Source organism: Terrapene carolina, unplaced genomic scaffold (assembly GCF_002925995.2).
Source record: "Terrapene carolina triunguis isolate 2854851 unplaced genomic scaffold, T_m_triunguis-2.0 Scaffold706, whole genome shotgun sequence".
Classification (NCBI taxonomy): Eukaryota; Metazoa; Chordata; order Testudines; family Emydidae; genus Terrapene; species Terrapene triunguis.
Window position 1 is genome coordinate 6,166,007 of NW_020665057.1, and position 24,040 is coordinate 6,190,046.

The 24,040-nt window shown below is 40.7% G+C and overlaps 1 protein-coding gene across 1 annotated transcript in view; it reads left to right on the forward strand.

The window, feature by feature from the left end:
* The first annotated feature begins 3,086 nt into the window (after window positions 1-3,086).
* The window catches only part of ENPEP (glutamyl aminopeptidase), a 50,540-nt gene continuing 29,586 nt past the window's right edge, over window positions 3,087-24,040 (forward strand). The window contains exons 1-6 of the mRNA XM_026659855.2: window positions 3,087-3,928; window positions 11,250-11,391; window positions 14,172-14,303; window positions 19,460-19,580; window positions 22,064-22,218; window positions 22,862-22,975. Coding sequence (XP_026515640.1) covers window positions 3,312-3,928; window positions 11,250-11,391; window positions 14,172-14,303; window positions 19,460-19,580; window positions 22,064-22,218; window positions 22,862-22,975 — 1,281 coding nt within the window. The 5' untranslated portion in view covers window positions 3,087-3,311. The remainder of the gene's footprint in view (window positions 3,929-11,249; window positions 11,392-14,171; window positions 14,304-19,459; window positions 19,581-22,063; window positions 22,219-22,861; window positions 22,976-24,040) is intronic.

Below are 24,040 nucleotides of genomic sequence, written 5' to 3' on the forward strand. Positions count from 1 at the left end.
CTATGATTATGAGTGAGATAACTGGTTCATCGGTTTTCATTCCTTTTTAGGTTTCTAAAATTAAAACTGACCATACTACAAAAATCTGACATGAATGTTTCCCCTTCCCCTCCCAAACTGGTCTGGTGCTCAGATCTTCCCTGGAGTTCATACAACTCAAGGACTCTACACCAGGCTCTCTTGCTTGAATAATACATCAACTGGGAGCCATGTTATTACAAAACATACTGCAAATCAACCCATAACCAAAGTCCCCAAACATAGTCCATATCCACACCCAGTGCATGTAGTCCTTAAAACCCTGGTCTTCCTTGCACGAACCCAACAGCCTCTCTACTGGGAGATCATCTTTACCAGGGAAGCATCCCTCACTTCCTCCTTGCCCTCTCACAGTTCCTCAGAGTCCAGCTCTCCAGCCCTGGAAACATCAGCAGATAAGCTCCTTCACTGATCCCTCTGCCTTCAGCTCTCTCTGGCCCTTGCCTTTGGCTCTCTGGATTACAACCAGCCTCTACTGCTCTCTGGCTTGGGGATGCCAACTAGCAAATGCCTCTTGCTGCTCTCCTACCTTCAGCTTTCTGCCTGGAACCACAATCAATCTCCTGGCTCTGGCAGCTCTCACCTCCTGCCCTTCTCCTGACTGACCCAGGCAGCTCTGACTCCCCATGTTTCTTTCTCAGGTCACTGAGTCTCTTTATAGCCCCTGGTATTGCCTTGCCTCCTTAATTGGTCAAATGGGAGCACCAGCACAGAGGAGTTGGACCTACTTCATTCACAGCGGCCAGAGGTCGCCCTGTAATACCCCTCTCTGCCTCAGACTGATGGAGAGGCCTCTGGTTATTTGTCGCTGGCTAGCTCAGCAGTCTAGCTGCCTCCTGGTGCCATCTCCTGCTATTTCTAGCATAGATTTTCCCCTCAGATGTCAACAAGGCACAAAGCTTATTTTTGGTATGAGAGGGATGGGCCTGCCCAGAAGCCCTAAATCCCACCATCAAAATAATTTACACCCATATTGGGCCATAACACCACCTGACACTCACTTTTCAGTAAAGAGATTATCAGTGACATAGCAGTGCTCAAGCATAATTGAGTGTAACAGCGTTACCGTATTTGCTTTATAGAAAATAATGATCTATGCTATGTGCCATGTTAATAAATAGATCATTGCTTGTTTGTTTGTTTTTATGGTGTTTGCTGCTGCTGTTGTTTTCAAGACTTACCACAAATATCATTTTTTTGGAATCATCTCACCCAGATATGCTTCCCCCTCATCCCTCACCCTTCCCTGTAAAGGTACAAATACTCATACTCATAGAGAAATCTGCAAATCTTCTCATAATTACAATAACTAAATCCTCTCTGCTACATCTTCAATAAGTTCAACTAATAGCACTTTTTACCTTGTATCTTTAAACCAGAACAAAAAAGAGAAAGTAAACTGTAAATGTTAAGACCATGATGATCTGCAATGTTGGCCCCTATAACCAGAGCTTATTCTCTGACCAAGTTCATTCAAAGGCACTGTTTTCCCAAATCGTGTCTAATTTTGATCAAGAGACAAAAAAGAAAAGAAAAGAAAACGAGACATAATGCGAAACAGATTCCAGTTGTACACTTGATTATTACATTGGTTTCATTCTTTTAGAGCCGTCTGAAAACATCTGAGTAAGAGATAACTTGGAGCTCTCCAACACACAAACCTTCTCTTTCTTTGGCTTCTGTTTGAAATCTTTGATTTGGACACAATATATTAAGTTACTTCAACACCAGCCAGTTTTGTTGATCTTGTGGCTAGGAATCTCACACAAGCTTGTGTCTGAGTGGAGGTTGATGACATTTGAAAGCGAGTAGACAAAAGTGACTTGTAAAGCTGTGGTCAGAGTCATCTCTAAATAGGGTGCGGAAAGATTACCCCAGAAGAACCCCTTGCACAGCACTGTGTGTATATCTTTCGGAGCATGTAACAACTGCATTTAGGCCTGAGGATTAGCCATCCAGGTGAAATTGTATCCAATTCTCTTAAAAAACACTGAAGTGTATCCAATGTAACAAGCAAGAGTTAAGCCATACAACTCCTCATCAATTTAAACAGGAGTCATGAAGCCAAACTGGTGCACCTTATTCTGAATACAAACACTGTCATGCTGAAATAAGTAAACACAGGGGACACAAGTTCTGCCTCTGGACCAAGTGAAAAACAGGAGAGCCACAGCAGCTGAAAACTGAATGCTACTCTTCCACCCTTTAAATTCCTCCACTATGAGCATAAAACAAATTGGCGATTTCTGTGTTCAGTTCTAATCTACTTTGATAGATTATACATTGAGCTTGAAACTGGAATCCTTACTCACAGAAGTAGACCTTACTCTCAAAAGTTGCCCTTGCAGGATCAGGTTCTACTTGATTCATGTTACCTGATGTTTGATTATGGAAATGAAGGTTGTCTAGTGTCTAAATCATATTGGGAGCCACATTTTTAGAAGTTTCTCAGATGGCTCATACAACACAAAACACTAATTGCATTGGCTAAGGAAGTAAATACATCCCTGGCTACCTGTTCGTATGTGCAGTTCTAAAAGATCTCTTGGAAAATTGGTCCTGTATGTGTGAAAAGAGCAAAATTTTAAGGCTTGAAACAAAAGTGAAGCTATAGAATTTTATTGCCAATTCTTCTGCCTATAACCACATGGAGTTGCACGGTAAAACAATGACTCTATAAATGAGGGGAAACAACTGACTGAAACTACAAAGATTTTTTTAAAACATTGGAAATTTTATTGCACAAAAACTGTGGTGGAAGTTGAAGGAAATCATTGGTTGTCAAAACAACAACAGTATTAAAAATAAGAGGTAGTGGCAAAAGTTGAGGCTTCCTAGCAGTTACACCACTATCTGTGAACTTTCTGAAAGCTGCTGACAGACCTTTGGCATATGATCATCTCCTAACTGCTGATTAACATAGTGCTGTTTTATATTTAACTCAGAGCAGAGCAGGAGGAGTAGGGGGTGGGGCTGAACTGCTTATAAGGAGAGTAGAGTAGTAACAGTGTTCTTCTGTGTCAGTTTCCTCTGTCTTTCTTCACAGCTGCACTCCTCTGGATCAACCACTTTCCCTCTGGTTCAGATGAATGCTATCTTTAATTAATTGAGTACATAGTGGAAGGAGAGGTGGCAGAGACAAAAAGGCTGTAACTACACCATTACAATACAAACCGAATCTGCTGGGCTTACTAAAAACAAGCAGTGCGGAGGTGCTTAATAAGCCTTTTTAAGGTTAATGTTTAGCTTTGAAAGAAGACAGGGGAGCAAAGATGCAGGGAATGGATTTTGAGGATAAGAAGTCCAAGAGGTATTGCATGAAGAAAAAGCATGTGGCCATCATCTGTGCAGTAGTGGCTGCGGTAGGTTTAGCTGTGGGACTTGGCGTGGGATTAAGCAGACCTGAGCCTTGCCAACCTTCCGGAGGCACAGAACAGCCAGCAACCACTACTCCTGGGACAGTGGAGACACGCCACTGCCCTCCCAAAAATGATGCAAATGGAGACTGGACAGATTTCAGGCTACCCACTTACATTAACCCAGAACACTATGAGCTGGAAGTGAAGCCTGTGATGGATGCAGATATCTACACAGGGACAGTCAACATCTCCATCAAGTTGGGGAAACCTACCAAGTACTTGTGGCTTCACCTCCGAGAGACCAAGATCACAGAGCTGCCCATGCTCTGGAAATCCTCAGGGCAGCAGATTGCACTGATCGAATGTTTTGAATATGAACAACACGAATATGTGGTGATGGAGGCAAAAGAGATGCTCTCTGCTACTACTGCAAATGACAACTATATACTAACCCTGAAGTTCCAAGGCTGGCTGAATGGCTCCCTCGTTGGATTTTATAGAACCACCTACACTGAGAAGGGAGTGACCAAGTAAACCCATTTTTTAAAATTTTGACTTGCACATCTATTTCTACTTGCTCAGACCTGTTCTCTCCCTCTCTCGCCTTCTCTCTGTCACCAAATTGCATACATTTCTGGGCTCTCTTTTAATTTTCCTGCTTCCCTCAGGAAGGTACAGCATTAAGAATGCCAAAGCAGTCTCTGGGCGGCTGCTTACAAGGAAATGTGGGTTGGAGTTTTTATTCTGAAAAACATTTTGGATCTCTATTGCCATAGTCTATCCCCGATCTTTGCAAACTCCCATCTGGGAGTTGTATGCAGGGACTGAGTCCTATCTGTTGCTTTATATGTGTAGTGGGGTACATAACATACAGCTCTGTATGTTGTTTTCTATCATTCCCCAAAGTAAGAACCGTTAAGTGAAATGCCAACTAACTAGCATTGTGGCAGCTTTCCTGACATAACCGCTTTGATGTTGTAAGCAAAAGGAATGTCAGAATCAGAGCTCCACTTTTCCTTCCCCAGCTGGTTTAAATTACACGGGGGCAGGTTTGAAATTTGGACGATATCTATGATTTGACATATTTCTGCTCCAGCTCATCCCTTGTAATCAGATCAATGATTATTAAAATGTTGCAAAGGTTTAACCCCAATTAAAGAACCCAAATGTATGTGCTTTTGATGGTTCAATTAACCCTTTCCCTGCCTCAGATCTCCACTACTTCAAAGGAAGGGTTTGAAAAATCTGCTAGCCAGTGCAAAGTGGCAAACTTTCCCTGGTGAGAATGTGTTAGGAGAGGGGCACTAAAACCATCACTTTTTGCTACATTTAGGATTTAAAGGTGACATTTCCAGCCCTGATACTTAGAATGTAACCTGGAATCTGCAGACAGGCTATTGGAATACCTCCTAGCTTTCCTGAATAGCAGCACAGTGAAATTAACAACTCTAGTTAGTTTTCATTGTTGCTATTTAGGCAAGAGTTATGTCAGCTTCATTCTGCTGCTGACTGGCAATACCATGAGCAAAAGGCAGGGACTGGCAAGGGAGGATGCAAGGGCAGAGAGAAGAGCAAAGGGCAACTGGGTTCCCTCCCCATATGTATAAAAATGGGTTACAGCAGCAATTTGATCTAAGAGGAAGCCATATGAGGAGCATCTGAGCCCCCAGTTGGCTCTTCAGCTCTATTCCCTCACTACCATCCCTATGCAGCTCCTCTGTTATCAATCTAGATAAGATACTTATGGCCCTAGCATCTAACAGCCTCATAATCATTAACACATTTAGTCTCACACACCCCTGTAAAGTTATTTCTAGTTTATTGAAGGAGGGAGGGAGAGAGAGAGAGAGGACTTGCCCAAGGTAACACAAGAAATCTGTCAGAGAATCAGGGACAGAACCCCAATTTCCTAAAGCCCAGTTCAGGGTCTTAACCACAAGCTCATCTTTCATCCCACCCGTCTGTCAGCCACCAGGCCTCAGTTTCAGAAGTAGGAGGGAAAGGTGGAACAGCAGCTCAAACAGCAGGAGGCATCCCATCTTCATAGCAAGTGTGTGTAGCAAATGGTGGAAAGGGGATGTGTGTGTGTGTATGGATATTAGAGACAAAAAAAACTGTTAAAAGGACATTATGAAGGTTGCAAAGTCAAACACTAACATGTTAGGAACCTTAATTCTGTCCCTTGTTTGTATACACTATGATACAGTCTCTAATTACAGCACTGCATACTATTTTTCCACAGGACCATTGCCTCATTCAGTAGACAGTGGGGATGGTGCTCAATTAATGAGCAATTATTCATTATTTTGTCATCTTCTCATCATTCCAGGTGTTGCTCTAGGCCTTATTTATTGGACACTATTCAAACCCTGCTCTGGAGATGGAATTATTAAATTTCCTCCTGGCACTCATCACTATTGTATCCATATGCTTCACAAACATTAATGAGTTTACCTTCACAACACCCCTGTAAACAAAGGGATGTTGCTATTCCCATTTTATGAGATGGGGAACTGAAGCACAGAGAAATTAAAGGGCAAAAGTACCCACTACTTTGAGGTGATACCAGTATCTGATTTTTTGCAGTGTATGTAGCATTACATAGCACTTTATATATTTAAGCACAGCTCCCAGTGACCTCAGCTGCAGCTGGGAGTTCTCAGCACTTCTGCAAATTAGATACCAGGGTTTCAAGTGAAGCACCATTATTGACCACCTGTGAAAAGTTTGGTTTAACTGATTTTCCTAGCATGACCAGGAACTCTGTGGAAGAGGAAGGGATACATTCCAGTTCTCTAGGTAGGACAGCATGCCTTAACCACGAGACCGTCCATTCTCTTCTTACAATCTCCCTGCCTCAATCATTACACACTTTCCAACATCGGCAATAAATCAGGCAGGGATCCTACAGACAAGTCTCCTTCATTACACAACCCTGATTCGTTCAGATCTGTTCTGCCTCATTCAGTACACAGAGGTCCTCTGGAAAAAATAGTATCTGAGCATGTAATTTAAGACGATCATAATGCATATAAACAAGACATCTGAATTAAGGTTGCACAGGCAATCTTAATTCTGGCATTTCCTAACTTTTGAGTACTTGACTTTGCAACCTTAATAATATTTCTTTAATGTAGCTTTGTGTGTGTAATCTCCTATGTTTTCAAAAAAGCAAACTGAAAAGCAAGCAAACAGAAATTCCAACATGTGGAATTATATTGACACTCACATGGTTCATCAGCAGGGTTGGAAGCTTTAGATCCACCACAAAGATGTCTGCCACTTAGGCTAACAGAATAACTGATAGCAGTAGTAGACTGTCCTCCTTTATGTGGATTGGCACTAGAGGGGGATGAGACACACATTTTACCAGTGGCTTTCACAGATATTTGTTGATGGCAGAGGAATGGTGAGGCTCAGGGATCTTGGGTTTCATTCCAGGCTCTGGAGGGGAACGTGCTCAAGTGGGCAAACCGTCTTTTGTTTCTCTCTCCCTAGCTGGATTTCTTCTGTCCTGTCCTCTTCAATTTGTCCCTGTCCCAGTGCTGTCTGTCCCTCTCTCCATGGCCCCTTGTACAAATCTCATTCTCCTCACGTATTCAGTCCCAGTCTCCTTGCCAAGCCAGTCCTAGTTTCTCTTTGCACTCCCCATCCCAGTCTCTCCACCTCCACTCCCAGTCTTCCTCACAACATGCACAGTCCCAGTCTCCTCACCCAACAATTCCCTATTTCCCCCTTCTGGTTCCTCATCTAATCTGTTTTTCTTCCTCCACCCCCATTAGCACTCAGTCCCAGTCTCCCTTCCTGGGCTTCTAGTTCGAGCTCTGTGTCCCTCCACTCATATCTCCCTTTCTCCTTGCCCCAATCGTCCCCCCACATCCTGGTTTCTAGTCAGATCCGCCTTCCCTCACCCTGACTTTCTCCCACCAGCTTCACTGCTTGAAGAGCCGGGGAGGATTGGGACTGGCATCTGACATCAGTCTTCTACCCCCTCCCCCCCCCACTTCCCTCCTTGGCTCCTAATCCCACTCTTCTTGCCCAGCAAGTCCCTGTCTACCCATCCAACTCCCAGTTTCTTTCTCCTCTCCATCAGCCTCCAGTCCCAGTCTCCCCACAAAAGATTCCTTGGCCCAATATAATCCCCAGATTTCCCCTTAGGTCCAGCTCTTGTCCCCTCTGCATTCAAATCAGGCTGCTTCCTCTTCCATGCCAACTGTGCCCAGGGGTGGGGTAGGGTCAAAGGTTTGGGTGGGCATGGAGAGCACACGAAAGACAGGCTTCCTGCTCTACGTTCAGGTACCCAGCCTCCACATGGGCCTCAGTAGCCCAGAGCTGTAATTGCAGGGAAAGTTCTACTCAGCCCTAGGCTACAGCATGCCCAATGCAGATGAAATCTTCAGTGAATTTAGAGGCCAAACTCTAACAAGCCACTATGGAACATATGCAAACTGCGGTATTTCAAAGGCTTATGAACTTGACCAAATTTGGGCAGATTTTCATGGGCATAGCACAGTCCTGACACAAAGGCCCCGCACCCCCTACCAAAATTTCAAATGCCTCCTCCAGAGCATGCGGGCACTAGAGATTCACGAAGGAAAAAGCACCAGAATTGTTTAACATGGGAAAACAACTTATTTCCCACTCGCTGTGTTCTGAGAAGCAAGCAACTGAACGATTTTGACTGAAATTTTTCAGTAAACATCACCCTGATGTAGATGCCTGGTGTGGGAGATTTTAGCCCAAATGACAAAAGTTTGGCAGTGTTAGAAGCAAGTGAAAACAGGTCTTATCATGGGAAGAATTGAGCAGCATTAACAATAGGCAGCGTTACCAGCCCAGCCTATATTATGAGAGTGGGAAGGGGACCTGGGGGGCGGGGGGGGGGGGGGGGGGGGCGCCAGCGGGCAATTAGCTTTCCTCTTGAACAGCCTCAGAAGCTGTGGGACCTGGCTGCTGATGGAGGAGAAGAGGAAGAATGGCAGGGAGGAGGAGGTGGAGTGGAAAAAGCCCGTTGGAGAGCTGCTTCTGCCAGGGCAAAGGATTGCTTAAGCATTGCTGCGGCCCCTTTTCTTTATACACTGGGCACAGGTCCAGACTTCACTGTCCCTTGGATCCACCTCTGGTTTTATACATTCACCAGAGGAAGGATGAGTCCGTGGTTTGGGGACTAGCCTGGGACTTGGGAAACCGGGGTTTAATGCTCTTCTTTGTCACGGACTTCCACTATGACACTGGACAATCAGCTTCTCTGCGCTTCATCTGTAAAATGGGGATAATAGCGCTTTCCTACCTCACAGGGTTGTGGTGAGGATAAATACAATAAACAGAATGTGAGGTGCTCAGATGTGAGGATAGCAAGGCCTATAAAAGTGCCAAATAAGCATCAGCCTAGAGCGTGACAGAATTTTTTAATCCTCAGCTGCCATCAAGAGATGTGAAATAACTCCAGTTTCTTTTCTTCTGATATTACTGAGGATATAGATGGGCAAGGCAGCTGTGTCTTGGCTTTGCATAACTAAAATCTGGTTCAGATCTGAGTTCCCTTTTATTCAAACCTCTGAAGTGAAGCATTGTGTGGGTGTGGAGGGGGGCTCAAATGGTGCTAGTTTGGGCACATCTCCAGCTGATAAGGAAGCTGGTATTCCTGGTTTTGTTGGTTGCACAGATGTGAAATAGTTTTCCATTCTCTCCCTGAATTTTCTCTATTTAAAAGGAAGCCAAGGCAGTTGTGGCAGGCAGAAAACACATTTTGCCATGACTGTGTATCCTTATTAAAGTGCCAAAATTTCCCTGGGAAAGTGATGAATCTATGTTTGCAAAAAAATGTATGAAAATCCATTACTTAACTGAGGGAGACAAAAATTTCTCTCTCTCTCTTAAATGAAAATCTGTATATACTTGGCAAAAAATGGTAATTTATCATCGCTCTAAATGTAGCAATGTTTTATTTTGGGAACAACAGCTGCATGTGGTCACAGACAGATCTCCTCTTAATATTCCTGGTATATTTACAACTTTGTCACTTCTGGTTCATGTTTTAAAAACCTAGAGATCAACAGAAATTGCAGGGGCAGAATCCACCTGATAAAAAAGGGAGGGTTTTTATCTTAAACCAAGTTATACAATATTTCATTTTTTCTTTAATTACCACTTGTCTGCACAGGAGCATGGCCTGGTCTAGAGGTCTCTGAATCAACCCCCATGAACTGCGGCATTGGGGAATTGCATCACTGGTGTTTCTGCCCACCACAAATGCATGAGGATATATGGTTTATCACCTTATAAATCAGTGAAAAGGTTCTTGTGTTATCAGTCTTGAGGAACATGGATAGAAGAGTGTCCAAATATACAGCAATTTTTTAAAGCAACAGCTGTAAAACAATGCCCAGGGGATTGAAGTTAACTTGGTTGTGAAATATCTCCCAAATCCTACAAAGAAGAGAATGGGACAAACAACTTACAAAGCAGAAGAAACTCCATTAGGTCTAAGCTATTTTGAGAGGTTTAGATAAGGTGATGTTCATTACACTTCTTCCTCCAAGACCATGAATTCAAGGCATTTGAGTGAGTGTCCAAATGAATATGAATAGTAAAAGTCGAGATGTATTACCTCCTCAGACTTCTACATGAACCTTGCTGCTACTACAGGTTCTTAATGACCAGTTTAGTATTTAACCATCACAGGGGAAAGCCAAAGGCAACAGAAACATTGAAAAATTGGCTGTCAGGTGAACTTGTGATGGTGGTAAAGATCTATAATTTATTATGGAGTATTTTTAATTACTTTTTTGGGAAAGAACAAACAAAAAATCCACACCTTACCCTAATGTAGCTTGAGCAGCTGTAGAAATGCTGTCCGAAAATGCACCGCATTCCAAATTAATTGAAGAGATATCGGAGATGCGTTCCCCCATCAATCAGAACAGAGAGCATGCTCCATCCCTGAACAGCATGCTGACAGGGGAAAATTTGATTTCATGTAGGAGGATGTTTCATAAAAGCCTTGGCAACGTTTTCTAAATGATCCCATTTTGCAACAATTCCCTTAGTCATTTCTATCTAAGTGAGCCCACTTCACTTCCAAGCTAAAACACGCAAACGCACTTGCACTGATTTGTCATTAAGTGTTCTACTCTATTTCAAACATTTCATGTCAGTGCACAATTCATTACTGGAGTCAGTAAAGTTTAGCAGCACTGGCAGGCAGATGTACAGGGTAACCCCTAAGTGATAAATGCCTATAACAAGAAAGTACTGTGCAGGCAGCTTCAGTATTTTGTGGGGGTGGGGTTAAGCCATCACTCAGAAGCTTTTGAAGATGTCTTTCCAAGAGAAGCTCAGGTCCCGATCCTGTAATGAGCTCCAGGGAGACCCAATCAGTGGCGCTTCCTATGGGCAGAGCAGTCCATTCATTCAGAGCTCATCGCTAGATCAGGGCTTTAGTTTCCTTTTAGTTGATGACATTACTAATGTTTACTAATATGAAGTCAATGGGATTACTCACATAGGTAGGATGAGCAGGATTTCCCTTTACTATGGGAGGAACTGCTTGTGTTTTACTTTTCCTGCTCTTAAAAAAATATTTAAGCACATCCTCCATTTGTGATTAGCAGTTTTATTTGTTTTTTGTTAAAACACCTACTGGTCATGACTTCTAGAAGCCCAAGTATATTTGAGGGTTATAAATATTTAAGTTGTATCTTTATAAAAAGACCACTGACAATAAAACTTTTGCTGGTTCTACTACAGTTTGCAGTACTAACAAACAATTATGTTCATACATGGAAATAACAAAAAACAGCTATCATGAAGGCTTAGGACAATGCAACAATCTTTTTGTTTATTTTAAAGGAGCATAGCAGCTACTGATCATGAGCCAACAGATGCACGGAAGTCGTTTCCTTGCTTTGATGAGCCCAACAAAAAGGCAACTTACACCATATCAATCATCCATAAAGAACCATTCAAAGCACTCGCAAACATGCCCGTAGAGGTATGTATTTCACAAATGTACTACTTAAGTAGAATGATTCTGTAAAACAAATGTAAGAGTAATTCAAATCTAAACACCCTTGAGTGTTAACAGATCATTTGTTATCTCAGAAGCTATACAGCTTAAGGTTAAATAAGATTTATATAAAATAGGACTGGTTGTTCCGTTATCATTCCTAGTTGTGTATTACTGGCAACCAAGGCTCAACAGTAGAACACAACACAGCAATGCCAATCCCAATGCAGGAGAGAATCACATTTTCTTATTAGCTGCCTATCCCTGGGCTTCCACATGCACAGATATTGTAGACTTGCCTCCCTTACTGGATATATATAAACGATACACAACGGTGTTGTAGCCGTGTTGGTACCAGGATATTCAAGACACAAAGTGGGAAGAGTAATATCTTTTATTGGACCAACTGCTGTTGGTGTGAGAGAAAGCTTTCGAGCTTACACAGAGCTGACAAAGAGCTACAGAGGGATCTCCCAGAAGTGGTGACTGGGCAACAAATTGGCAGATGAAATTCATAGAATATCAGGGTTGGAAGGGACCTCAGGAGGTCATCTAGTCCAGCCCCCTGATCAAAGCAGGACCAAATTCAGTGTTGATATGTACAAAGTAACACACATTTAATGATGGGTTCTAAATTAGCTATTATCACTCAAGAAAAATCTTGGAGTCACCATGGATAGTTCTCAGAAAACTTCTACTCAGTGTGCAGCAGCAGCCAAAAAGGCTAACCGGATGTTAAGAACTATTAGGAAAGGGATAGAAATTAAGACAGAAAATATCATAATGCCACTATATAAATCCATGGTGCACCCACACTTTGAATACTGTGTCCAGTTCTGGTAGCCCTATCTCAAAAAGGATATAGTGGAACTGGAAAAGGTTCATAGAAGGGCAAAGATGAGCAAGGGTTTGGACTACTTCTGTGTGAGGAGAGACTAAAAGGATTAGGACTGTTCATCTGAGAAAAGAGATAACTAAGTGGGGATATGATAGCAGTCTATAAAATCATGAATGATGTGGAAAAAGTGAATAGAGACTGTTATTTACTCTTTCCCACAATACAAAAACCAGAGTTCACCTGATAAAATTAACAGGTGGCAGATTTTATACAAACAAGAGGAAGTATTTTTTCCATACACACACAACTAACCTGTGGAATTCTGTTGCCATAGGATGTTTTGATGGTCAAAAGTATAACTGGGTTCAGAAAAGAACTAGATAAGTTCATGGAGGATAGGTCCAACAATGGCTATTAACCGTTATGGACAGGGACACAATCGCATGCTTTGGGATGACCCTAAACTTCTGACTACCAGAAGCCATGAGTGGAAGATATGGAGTGATCCACCCCTAAATGCCCTGTTCTTTACACTCTCCCTGAAACTCTGGTATGGTCTACTGTCAGACACAGGCAACTGGGCAAAATGGACCATGGTCTGACCCAGTATGGTATCTCTTGTGTTTTTATATGCTAAAAATACACCTTTTTTTCCCTCTGAGTGTAGACATGGCTTAGAAACTTACTGATGTTTTTCATAGACTACTTCATTTTTGTAGGAAATGCTGATGGAGTTTCTAGGAGCAATTTGAGTAAGTTGAAAGTAGAAGCACAGTTAACATATTTTGGAAAGATGTTCAAAGCATAAAAAGACTGAATGGAAGGTTCTACAAAAGGGTTTGACTGATCAATTATTTTGCACTGAAATTGTTTGAAATTTACTTTTGAAAGAATGGGGAAATGCGGATTTCATTTGAATGTTTCTTTGAGATTAGGGGGTATTCAGTCTTAAAAGCTCAAAGGGATATTAGAGACAGGAGATATCAGAACAGAGCTGCTCGAATAATGGGAAAACACAGATTTGTGACTATATAAATAATTTAACTTTAATTTGTTTCACTCTTGCTTGTGGTATCAAAACATCTGTTATTCATGTAAAGGCTGCTATTCACAAACATTGCAGAAGTTTATTGTATTTCTACTATAGGTATAGTATCTATTATTTGCCATTGGCTTTTTTACTTTTATAGAGTCTCATCCAACCAGGGATATATATACACACACACACCCCACATGACTGTAACAAATAATGAACAGTTGATGTATTTTGTCCAAACTATTCAGCAAATATTTAAGAATACCAAGTACATTTGCTAAAATCAGGACTGGCTTGCAATGGATTAACAAACTAAAAATCTGGCCAGCTCTAAGAACAAAAGGGTGTTTGAACAACCCCTTGCAAAGCAAACCCACCAAGGTTTACAGCATTAATTACTACTGGAACTGGATTGGATTCAGTGGGCTAAATTCTGCCCTCAGTTACATCTGTACTACCTCACTAGCTTCAGGAAAGTTGCACAGGTTTAAAGGAGGGCATAATTTGGCCCAATCTTTAATTTCTCCAACATTTTGGTTTTGTGGAGCCATTTCAAGAAGGCTAGCTAGAAAATACATTAAACGGAACTCAAGCATATTGAAAAGCTCATCTTAACAAGAGTATATAAGCATAGACATGCACGGTTTGATTTCTTAATGCAAACAGCTAGAAATAAGAAAACTCATTCTTAGTGCATAAAAACAAAGCCCCATCATATGCATTCCACCTTTAAGAAAAAAAATCACTTTGCATGTTCCCATCCCATGAGCTGTGTAAAGCCAGAGAGACAATTCATCATTCCTATAGCTCTAGTTTATATCTGAATATTTTACTCTTTTATGCATATGTTTGCAGTTTCACAAGGTAAGAATTATTTTTCTCCTTCTTCAGCAAACGGTTCAAGTGGGTGATGGCTGGAACAGGACAACTTTTCAGAAATCTGTCCCAATGAGCACATATTTGGTGTGCTTTGCTGTGCACCAGTTTGAATGGGTAGAAAGAAAGTCTGCCAGTGGAATTCCTGTAAGTCCAATTTTCATTCTGAACATATTCCAGATGTGAGTTTTAAAAAACATAAATCAGCTTTTCATATTGTATTGCTTAATCTTCCCATTCTTATGGCCTATGTTCTGCAGGAAGTCAAACTAGATGATCAAAATAGTCCCTTCTGGCCTTAAAAGCTGTGAATCTATGTGGACCTCATGTCTCTTTTGCTTATTAATCAACAACATTGAAAAACTTGAGTCATAGCAATGCATTGTTATATAAAAATGCATAGTATACAGTTATTAATTATATTACAGTAGTGCCTATATGCGCCAATCAGAGTAGGAACGATGCAGACACATGTTAAAAAGAGAGAGTCCCTGCCCTGAAGGGCTGAAACCTCAGGTCCTTTGAACTGAGTATGTTTGGATTTGAATCCACAAATCTGAACTGGCTCCTATAATTTTGGTTGTAGATTGTATCCAAAGGAGTAAGGAGTCTATTTTCCAATTCTGGTTTGGATTCAGCCAAAACTCTTATAAGAATGGCTCTACTCGTGAGATTTTTACTATTCAAAATCTTGTGGGACGAGTTCACAAGATTTTACCAGAGTTGTTGAATCTGACGTGAAACCCCAGCCATGATTTAGCCTTTCACTCAACCTCCTTATTGAGCCTGAACTTAATCTGGAATGTTCAACCCCTGTTAACTAGTTATTTGTCCAAGTTTTTCAATGAGAGGCAGAAAAATTCTTCCAGTGTGGTGCTGTTGCTAGTTCCCTTCTTTCTCTTCTAAGAATCAGACAACATACTTTTGCAGTAAGGATGTTTTAACCATTTGCTTGGGCTAATTTATTACTGTTCTAGAGAAAATATTGTCTAATGACTGGGAATCCAGATTTCTGGATTATATTCCCAACACTGCCATTGACTCACTATATGACCTTCTGTGGGTAAGTCAGTACTTTGCCTCAAGTATCCCAATCTGCAAATCAATCCCTTCCTACGTTATAGGGTTTTTATAAAAATCCCAGAGGTCTCACCTCACTTCTTAGCAAAGATCTAATAGCACAGTGCTGTGCTGTGGTCTCCTTGCTCTAAAACTTTATGTATTTGTACATCTTTGCACATGCACTACATTTGTCTAAATACGTGACCAGGGTACATTTTGCGATGTGATGCAGTATCCTTGATTTTTTTAAAATTTGTGTTGGATTTGCAACTAAACAAACAAAGTCATAAACTGAGACTCCAAACCTTTACATCAAGGTGCTACTGTAGTTCTCAGATAGGCTGCTCCACTTGTTTTCAGTGTCAGGACTATGTTTATCTAGCCTAGACACACTCTCTCTAGAACTTAATCATCTACATGATCAGAATTTGCATGGGTCTTTTGCAAAATTTATTCAGGGAAAAAGAAATAGAATGCTGCAACCGCACACAACATCATTGTTTTGTATATACAAAAGCTCTCCCATTCTACGTTCAGCTACCACACTCTAGGCTGTGAGTTAGGGATTGACCTTTGTTGTTTCAAAAGGGAATATTAAAGCAAAGTTATATTATGACTGTAGCTTTTGTGAATAAAAGTGAATATCTACAAGTTACAAATACATACATACCTCACTCTTATATAGCGCTTTAAAGTGTGTGTATGGGGGGAGGGGATGTTAATACCAGAACAGAGTTTGCATGAAGAATCCCCATCTAGTTTGGGCTATAGTTCTTACACGTTTTATTTACATTAGTCAATAAAAATGCCTAAAGATTTGGCTACACTAGAAAGTTTTGCTGCTTAGATGTAGCTAAAGCAGCGGCACCCCCTTAATGTGGATGCAATTATACTGGTAAAAAAAAGTGCTAATACCAGTATAGCTTATTTCAGTTCTGAAGCAGAATAAATTATACAAATGTAATGCACCTTTTTACTAATATCATTTTGTCCACCCTACGCCTTTCACCAGTATAACTATTTCAGTTAAGAACACCCCTAACCAAAATAGTTATGCTGGTAAAACTTTGAAATGTAGACAAGGCCTTACCATAGTGATCAGCACTGCTAGTCAAACAAGGGACAAATCGACTGACAATTTATTCAAAAGAAAATGCCAGTGCTCACTGGATTAATTATTGGCAATAAATCATTTGACCAGCTCTACTAACTACATAGCAGCATAAGATAGTGAGGCTCTGTAACACAATATATTGCTTTTTATCAAAACAATGCAATTACACAGAAGTCTCACAATATACAATAAAAGCTCTTAAAACTCTTTTGGGATCCCTTCTGAGTTGTTGATCTGGCAGAGATAAGGGTGGAAGAGATAATGAATTAAATGCCTGCATCTTTAAATGATCATAAGAAATCGATTACTACTTCACATCAGATGTTAAATCTATGTTTTGAGTTTCATAAAGGGAGATTACACAAATCAAACGTAAAAGTAGGTTCTGACGGGTGCAAGAGATTTTCGAGTATGGATCAGCTAGGGGAATGAAGCACACTAAACTGAGTAAAGAGATTACTGAAGGGAAAGTTACAGACAGTAATTGCAAACCAACCCTCGTGGAAATCCCATGGTCTTGATGAAAACCCAATTAAATTTTAGAAGCGTTTTGTTTTTTTTCCCCTTTCAGTTATCTTCCTCACCCACTTTTTCTTGAACAAAGGCTTCAGTACAAAGAAATTAAGCTATCAACTGCCAACCACGGCTCCTCACCACAGGCCGACTCCTTTGTCCAGTTCAAAGCCTAGACTCAGTCAGGATTTTTTTCAAAGGAACGTTTTTTCCATCAGACGATTCAGATTCATCGAAAGTGAACGTTTTTGTGGACACCTATCATTTTTGACTAAACTTTCATCTGGAAGGTTTCTTGGATCCAGGATGGAATTTATGGTATGTGTGTGAGAGTGCAAAAAAGAGTGAGGGGCAGACACCAGGATAACCAATAAGCCCAATGGTCAGGGCACGCCCCTGGGATATGGAAGACCCAGGTTCAAATCCCTGCCTGATTCAGAGCAGGAATTTGAAGCTAGGTTTTCCACATCCCAGGTGAGCGTCGTCACCACTGGACTACTGCCTATTCTAGATTCTCTCTCTTTTACTTATGACCATAAATTCCATCCTGGACCTGAGAAACCTTCCAGACGAAAGCTTTGTCAGCACAAAATACTTCTCAGAAAAGTTTTGATTTTGACAAATTGGCATTTTCTGAAGAAAATTGTTTCACCAAAAAATGCCCATCCAGCTCTAATTGTACATTTTTGAAGGGAAAGGTCTTTGGTCTCTTTAGCCCGGGGGATATTCCATTGCTAAATAGTAATACAAAATTAATTACCAAGTTCCTGATCACAGATAGTGGAGGCATGAAAAATCAGCACTTGACATATCACTTTTCTCCTCTTCATTAAAAAATGTAATTATAGATTTAAAATGTGCATGCATACACCTTAATATCCAAACATACTGCACAGTTAATTGACTAGTCTGTAGTTTGCAGGTTATAATAAACAAATCCAAGTAAGAAATATCACAGAACATGCATATTACCTCATAAAAGCCAAGAGCCTATCCTCCTCATACCAGCTTTGGAATTTTCTATTAAAATATCACTCTCGCAAGCCAAGCTCTAAGCACGATACTTTGCAGATGGCTTAGCAGCTATCACGCATGCCTATTCCTACCTTACTCCACTGCCAGTCTATTTTTATAATATTAATGTCAACAGTCAGAGTTTAGTCTGCAGCCCTTCTATTAAAGGCAGTTTCCTACACTTACCTGAACCATGAAAAGTTGAGAAACTGTCCTGCCAGTGCAGAACAGGAATGCTAAGGGTAACCAGAGCTGGGGAGGAAAGTGAAGGAAACATACGGCAGAGCACACTTTACTATTGCTTCAAAAAGGAACAATATCTATCCACTAAATGAAACATACATATAGAGAGACCAACGACTGTGTGATGTCCTTCCCTTTAAAAGTTCAGGGGACTCTGTACTCTCCTCCCTCCCACCCTCACCATCCCCAAGTGCAAAGCTTTTGCTGCCAGAACAATAAAGCGACCACAGCAGAGAGTGTATGTCTATCAGTTCCCTCTGCATCTGTCAGTCTGTCTCTGTCTCCTTCTCTGTTGGCTCCAGAAGTATAACCATTTGACTATACCCTCCTGGGCCCAGGATGTGCCAGCTCCTTGATCCAATGCCCTGAAATGCTAGGTTGCAATCCTGCACTGGTAGGTCTGTGTGGGGAAGGGGTTCCCTACCTTCTCTTCCCTGTACAGTGCACTTCTGTAGCAGAGAGTTGTGGAATACAATTGTGTACCTACTTTTGTTACAAGGAAACTCTAAGATACCAAACCACTAGAGGGGAAAAAAACCACCCTTTTTTCCCAGCTGGTTTTCTTTGTATGTTTATATGGTCAGTTGCGCTGTTTTGTTGATAGCGGGTTGCAGCCCTTCCTGTCTCATGCACTAGTCTTAGGAGAGCATGCATGCCTATTGTTTCTTAGAGGGTGTCTGTCAGTAACAGTGGCAAAGCTTAAGAGTGTTAATTTGGGGAAGCTATCCCTTCAAAAAACTGAAAAGCATAGCTGGTCTTCCAACAAATAAGTTTCCTAAATCTATTCAAATTTGATGTGGTGGCTTCCACTAATTACTGGGAAATGAGGTCAAAGGTCAAATCATAATTAAGTTAAGTGATGATCAAAAGTCTAGATAGAATTTGTTGAAAGCAGAGGAGCAGACAAATATAGCAAAATATAGCCTAGGTTTGTCCCTTAGTGTTACTTTTTACTTATACAGTGTAACACCATAGATGCGAATGGTACCTCACAAAACAAGTAAAGACAGAATTCCCACCCAAAGAGCTTGTAATCTAAGACTGGACAAAAAAAGGAAATGATAGAGTGAGAGTGGCTGGGAGGAATGAAGAAAATAAGCTCATAATGTTTCATGGATGAATAGTGCACAGATTTGGGGCGGTTACACATGGATTTAATCTATGTATATCTATATATAAGTTGACATTTCATAAGCCTTGTCATATAAATGGTTTAGACAAAGGTCTTAGTGTTAGGTTTAATCTTCCAGAGAAGAAAAAAGTCAACCATATTATCCTTCTCTTTGCTAAATATAATTTGATTTGTTTTGTCCAACTGGGATCTGCTCTAATTGTATTTCTCCACTTTGTTTTACAGCTCAGGATATATGCACAGCCACAGCAAATACACACAGCAGAATATGCAGCAAATGTTACTAAAGTTGTATTTGACTACTTTGAGCAGTATTTCGATATGAACTACTCTCTTCCAAAATTAGGTGATTACTACCATTTATATTCTTCATTCTCTTAATTTACTATCACAGTTTTGTTTTCTGCTCTGAGTCATTGTTATTTCATGGGAGAGTGAAAATATAGAAATTTTGCTGCTAGCTATCTGGAATCTGCTGAGATTAAGACTTTATAGTTCAAGACGCTCTTGTATGTCAAGATGGGAGGCTCAGACCCAATTAGGACATTCTCCTCCCTTCATTCTGGCAGCTTGAATCCAAACACTGGCACTAAACACTGCTATTTTAGAGTGTCCAATTTTAAATAACGAGAAATGTTGGTGACATCAACAGAGAAACAATATGGGCTAAATACAGCCAGATGCAGCTTGAGATAAACTGGTTCAGCTCCCAAGGAAACTTCTCGACCAGAGTTACTGGTGACATAAATGATGCAAGTCACGTGACTTGCTCCAATTTCTGTGCACCCATTTCCACCAGGGTGGAGTTTGGATCCACGACTATAATTTATTTTCTATAGATGGGTTGAATGAAGATCCCAGATTCAAACAAAACCAACCTTGATGCTGAACCAAATTTTGCCTGTAGCCCTTATATTTTAAGGTCCCAGAGCAAACATTAGATCTGAGCATCCCTAAATTTGGATGTTTGAAATCTGGATCTGATTTGTGCAATTTGAACTAATTGGGGATACAATTAGAGCTGTGAAAAAGCTATAAAAGTATCCTCTGCTATAAAATCCAAAGGTATAGTTTATTAAGGTTTATAAACTTAACTGAAAAGGATGGAAATTTTTTTAAAAAAGTTAAGGTAGCCAGAGGAATTAAAAAAAAAAAATCATGCTATGCGTTGTCTAATGGATTACCCATGTAAAGCAACTGACATGCTAAATTCTCTGAAAGTTTTGACCTCTCTCTTCTCCTCACCCCTGAATATCAACTGAGTCGCTATAAATGTCCATCTACACTACAAATTACAACCAAGTCAGGAGACCTAGCTACAACACAGTTGTCCCTTTACCTGGTTACAAGCTGGCTCCAATTTGTGGATCCATTTAAACTGGATCTTAACTATCTATAACCAAGCGCATGTTTCTGTAACATATCTGCTGCCCAGTTAAAGAACACTGATAAGGTCCCATCTACATTGCAAAGTGGAACTCTGTCCCCTGAATTAATAATATTTGTAATGTAGACCAGCTTATAGATTTTATATTGTGCTCCTCAAAGTGCCAAGTTGTAAGAGACAAACATCTCAACTCTCCAGTTCAAAACCCAAAAGTCCATCTTTCCTTCATATCTTTATAATATTGTCCCTTCATTATTATAAATTGATTAAATCAGAAATAATGAATCAAAGAGGGTTTTAACAAAATGATTATTTTAAATAAATTAATTTACTATCACATCAAAGCTTCTGGCATCACTATTTTTCTTGTGTTCCTCATTTTGGATCTTTTGACAGACTGTATAATGTGTCCTGCAGACCTTGCCAAGTTGACAGCTATGCCCAGTGACCGAGCTAGCTAGAATAAACACCTGCAATTTGCAATTAGAGATGTGTGTAAGGATCGGTCCAATTTTGAAGCGATCTGTATTTTACCCTTACCCTCACAGAACAGAATGCATGGCCAATCATAGAATCATGGAAGATTAGAGTTGGAAGAGATCTCAGGAGGTCATCTAGTCCAACCCCCTGCTCAAAGCAGGACCAACCCCAACTAAATCATCTCAGCCAGGGCTTTGTCAAGCCAGGCTTTAAAAACCTCTAAGGATGGAGATTCCACTACCTCCCTAGGTAACCCATTCCACTGCTTCACCACCCTCCTAGTGAAATAGTGTTTCCTAATATCCAACCTAGACCTCCCCCACTTCAACTTGAGACCATTGCTTCTTGTTCTGTCATCTGCGAGTCCATAATTCTCATTTTAACTTGTACTGATTATGGAACATGAAGAAGTGACTCCACAGATTGAATGAGAAGCAAATGTTGTTCACCATATGGGGGATTAACTTCAGTTAATAAGGCAGTAAATATTTGTTATTCAAGAGGGTGACAAACAATGACATGCCTCATTATGCTACAGACAGTTTCAGATGCTTTATTGCCTACAGCATATCCCTAGAAAATACTAATAATTTCTGGAGCCAAATTTAAGTGTTGGATCACATGTGTATTTCCATAAGTTTGAACAGCACTTTATTTGGGGACAGATCTTTGACTAGTGTAAACTGTCAGAGCTACATTAAAGTCAATGCAGCTATGAGAATTTACATTCAGTTGAGGATGTATCACGGAGCATCCTACACATAGGAACAGAGATCCTGGGGTTCACTCTGTCATTGCAGTATGTAATACAGAAGAAGACTGTCAAATGGTGAGCCACAAAACAAACTATTATCTTATGTTGTGAATAAGCAGATGGACGTCTTCCTACCTAAAAAGGAAATATCACTTAAGAATCTTAGAGAATACAATGTTTACCCAGCTGTTTTTTTTCCCCAATATAGATAAAATAGCTATTCCAGATTTTGGTACCGGTGCTATGGAAAACTGGGGTCTGATCACTTACAGAGAAACAAACCTACTTTACGATCCCAAAGAATCTGCTTCGTCCAACAAACAGAGAGTGGCAGCTGTGATTGCCCATGAGCTCGTTCACCAGGTAGATTTTATTAAATGTTTAATGTTTTTAAAGCACTAGAAGCGCACAGTATCCATACCTCATTTATGAAAATAATCAGCCATACATTTGGTTCCAGGTCTTCTAAGTATGTTTAAACCTCACTTTAAAATAAGTGCACAAAGGCAATTCTGCTGTTAGAGTTTTACAGTACTGGAATTATTGCAAATGGACTCTTCTCAGAAAATTAGATGCTTAGGACCAGGTTTTCAGCCAGCCTCTGAAAAATCTGCCTGCAACATCTCTCTCACATCCACCCACCCACATCATTTACATGTGCAGATATGTGATCTAAGCTTGCAAACGGATACAACTAAACTCTGGAAGCTGCTTGAAAATTTGGTCCATATAAAGGTAAATCAAATCAAGAGGAAGAAACTAAAAATACTTCCAGTGGTATATGAATCAGTTCCAAATCACCGCTGTAATATGTAATTTTATAATACAAATGATTAATGTGAGTCATCATCTGAATTCCCATTAAAAACCTAGCTTTATGACAAATTCTTCTTCCTGGCAACAGGAAGAATGTAAACAAATGGAGGTACTGCATGAAGATTTGCAAAACTATAATATACACTTATCACGGTGGCTAACACTTCATATTTAATGCTTACAATTATAGTGGTTTGGAAACATTGTGACCATGGACTGGTGGGACGACTTGTGGCTAAATGAAGGATTTGCCAGTTACTTTGAGTTCCTGGGAGTAAATGCTGCAGAAACTAATTGGCAAATGGTAATTATTTCTACACTATGTTTTTTATTTTTGAATAGAATGAAAATAAGAGTCATGTCACAGACACTGAAAACAAGGACACATAGTGGATACACATACACTTAATTATTGTGGCATGCAGATATATAGAGAAAGGAGATACCTGAACAAATTGACTTGTGTGGTTGTATACCACAGATCTCTATTGGTTGGACTGTGAAAGGACTTGCTGGGTTTCTAAATTGTCCTGCTAACTGGGTTTTGGTCTGAAATCAGTCTATAAGACTTGCAAAGTTCTGCTCACCTGAGGAGAGTAATGTTTTGATGAGTAAAATATTAGCTTATCATCATAGTAAAGAATCATAAGTGGATTCTGAGCCTGGTCATGGAGATTTTGCAAAGTGGCTATAAGTCCTACTCCTGAAAGATGGAGATGGAGAGTCTCCTTTTATTGATTCAGAAGAGCTGAAGAGTGTGTGGGGGGGGAGGGGGGAGGGGTTACAGAACCACAATCCAATCTGGAATGTGAATCCCTTTGAAGTCTGGTGGATTGGTAAATGCGAGTTTAGGGTGAATTTATTTAGATCCAAATCTTTCTCTACAGCTTTGGTTCAGTGGGGGGAAAATCAGTTCTCCAGCTCCAGGTCCTGCAAGTGTTTTAAGCACTATGACATAGAACCATGCTCAGAGCAAGTCTAATCAAAATAATGCTTAAAACAGTAGTGACTGCAGGTGGCCTATCTATCCTAAAGCGCCCAACATTGCTAACAGTGAAGCTGAACTGATTAGTTTACTTTATGATTCTGCAAGTGTAACCCACACACCTCCTGGGTGTGGTGTTCTTCCCATCTAGTGGCACTGAGACCACGAGAGAAAGAGATATTAATGGGTTTGCTCTGCAGCCTTAGCTAACAGCCAGTTGGCTTTTAGCTCATGCGGTAGAGCATGGGTCGGCAATGTTTGGCACGCAGCTCGCCAGGGTAAGCACCCTGGCGGGCCGGGCCAGTTTTATTTACCTGCTGATGCGGCAGGTTCGGCTGATCGCGGCCCCCACTGGCCGCGGTTCGCCGTCCTGGGCCAATGGGG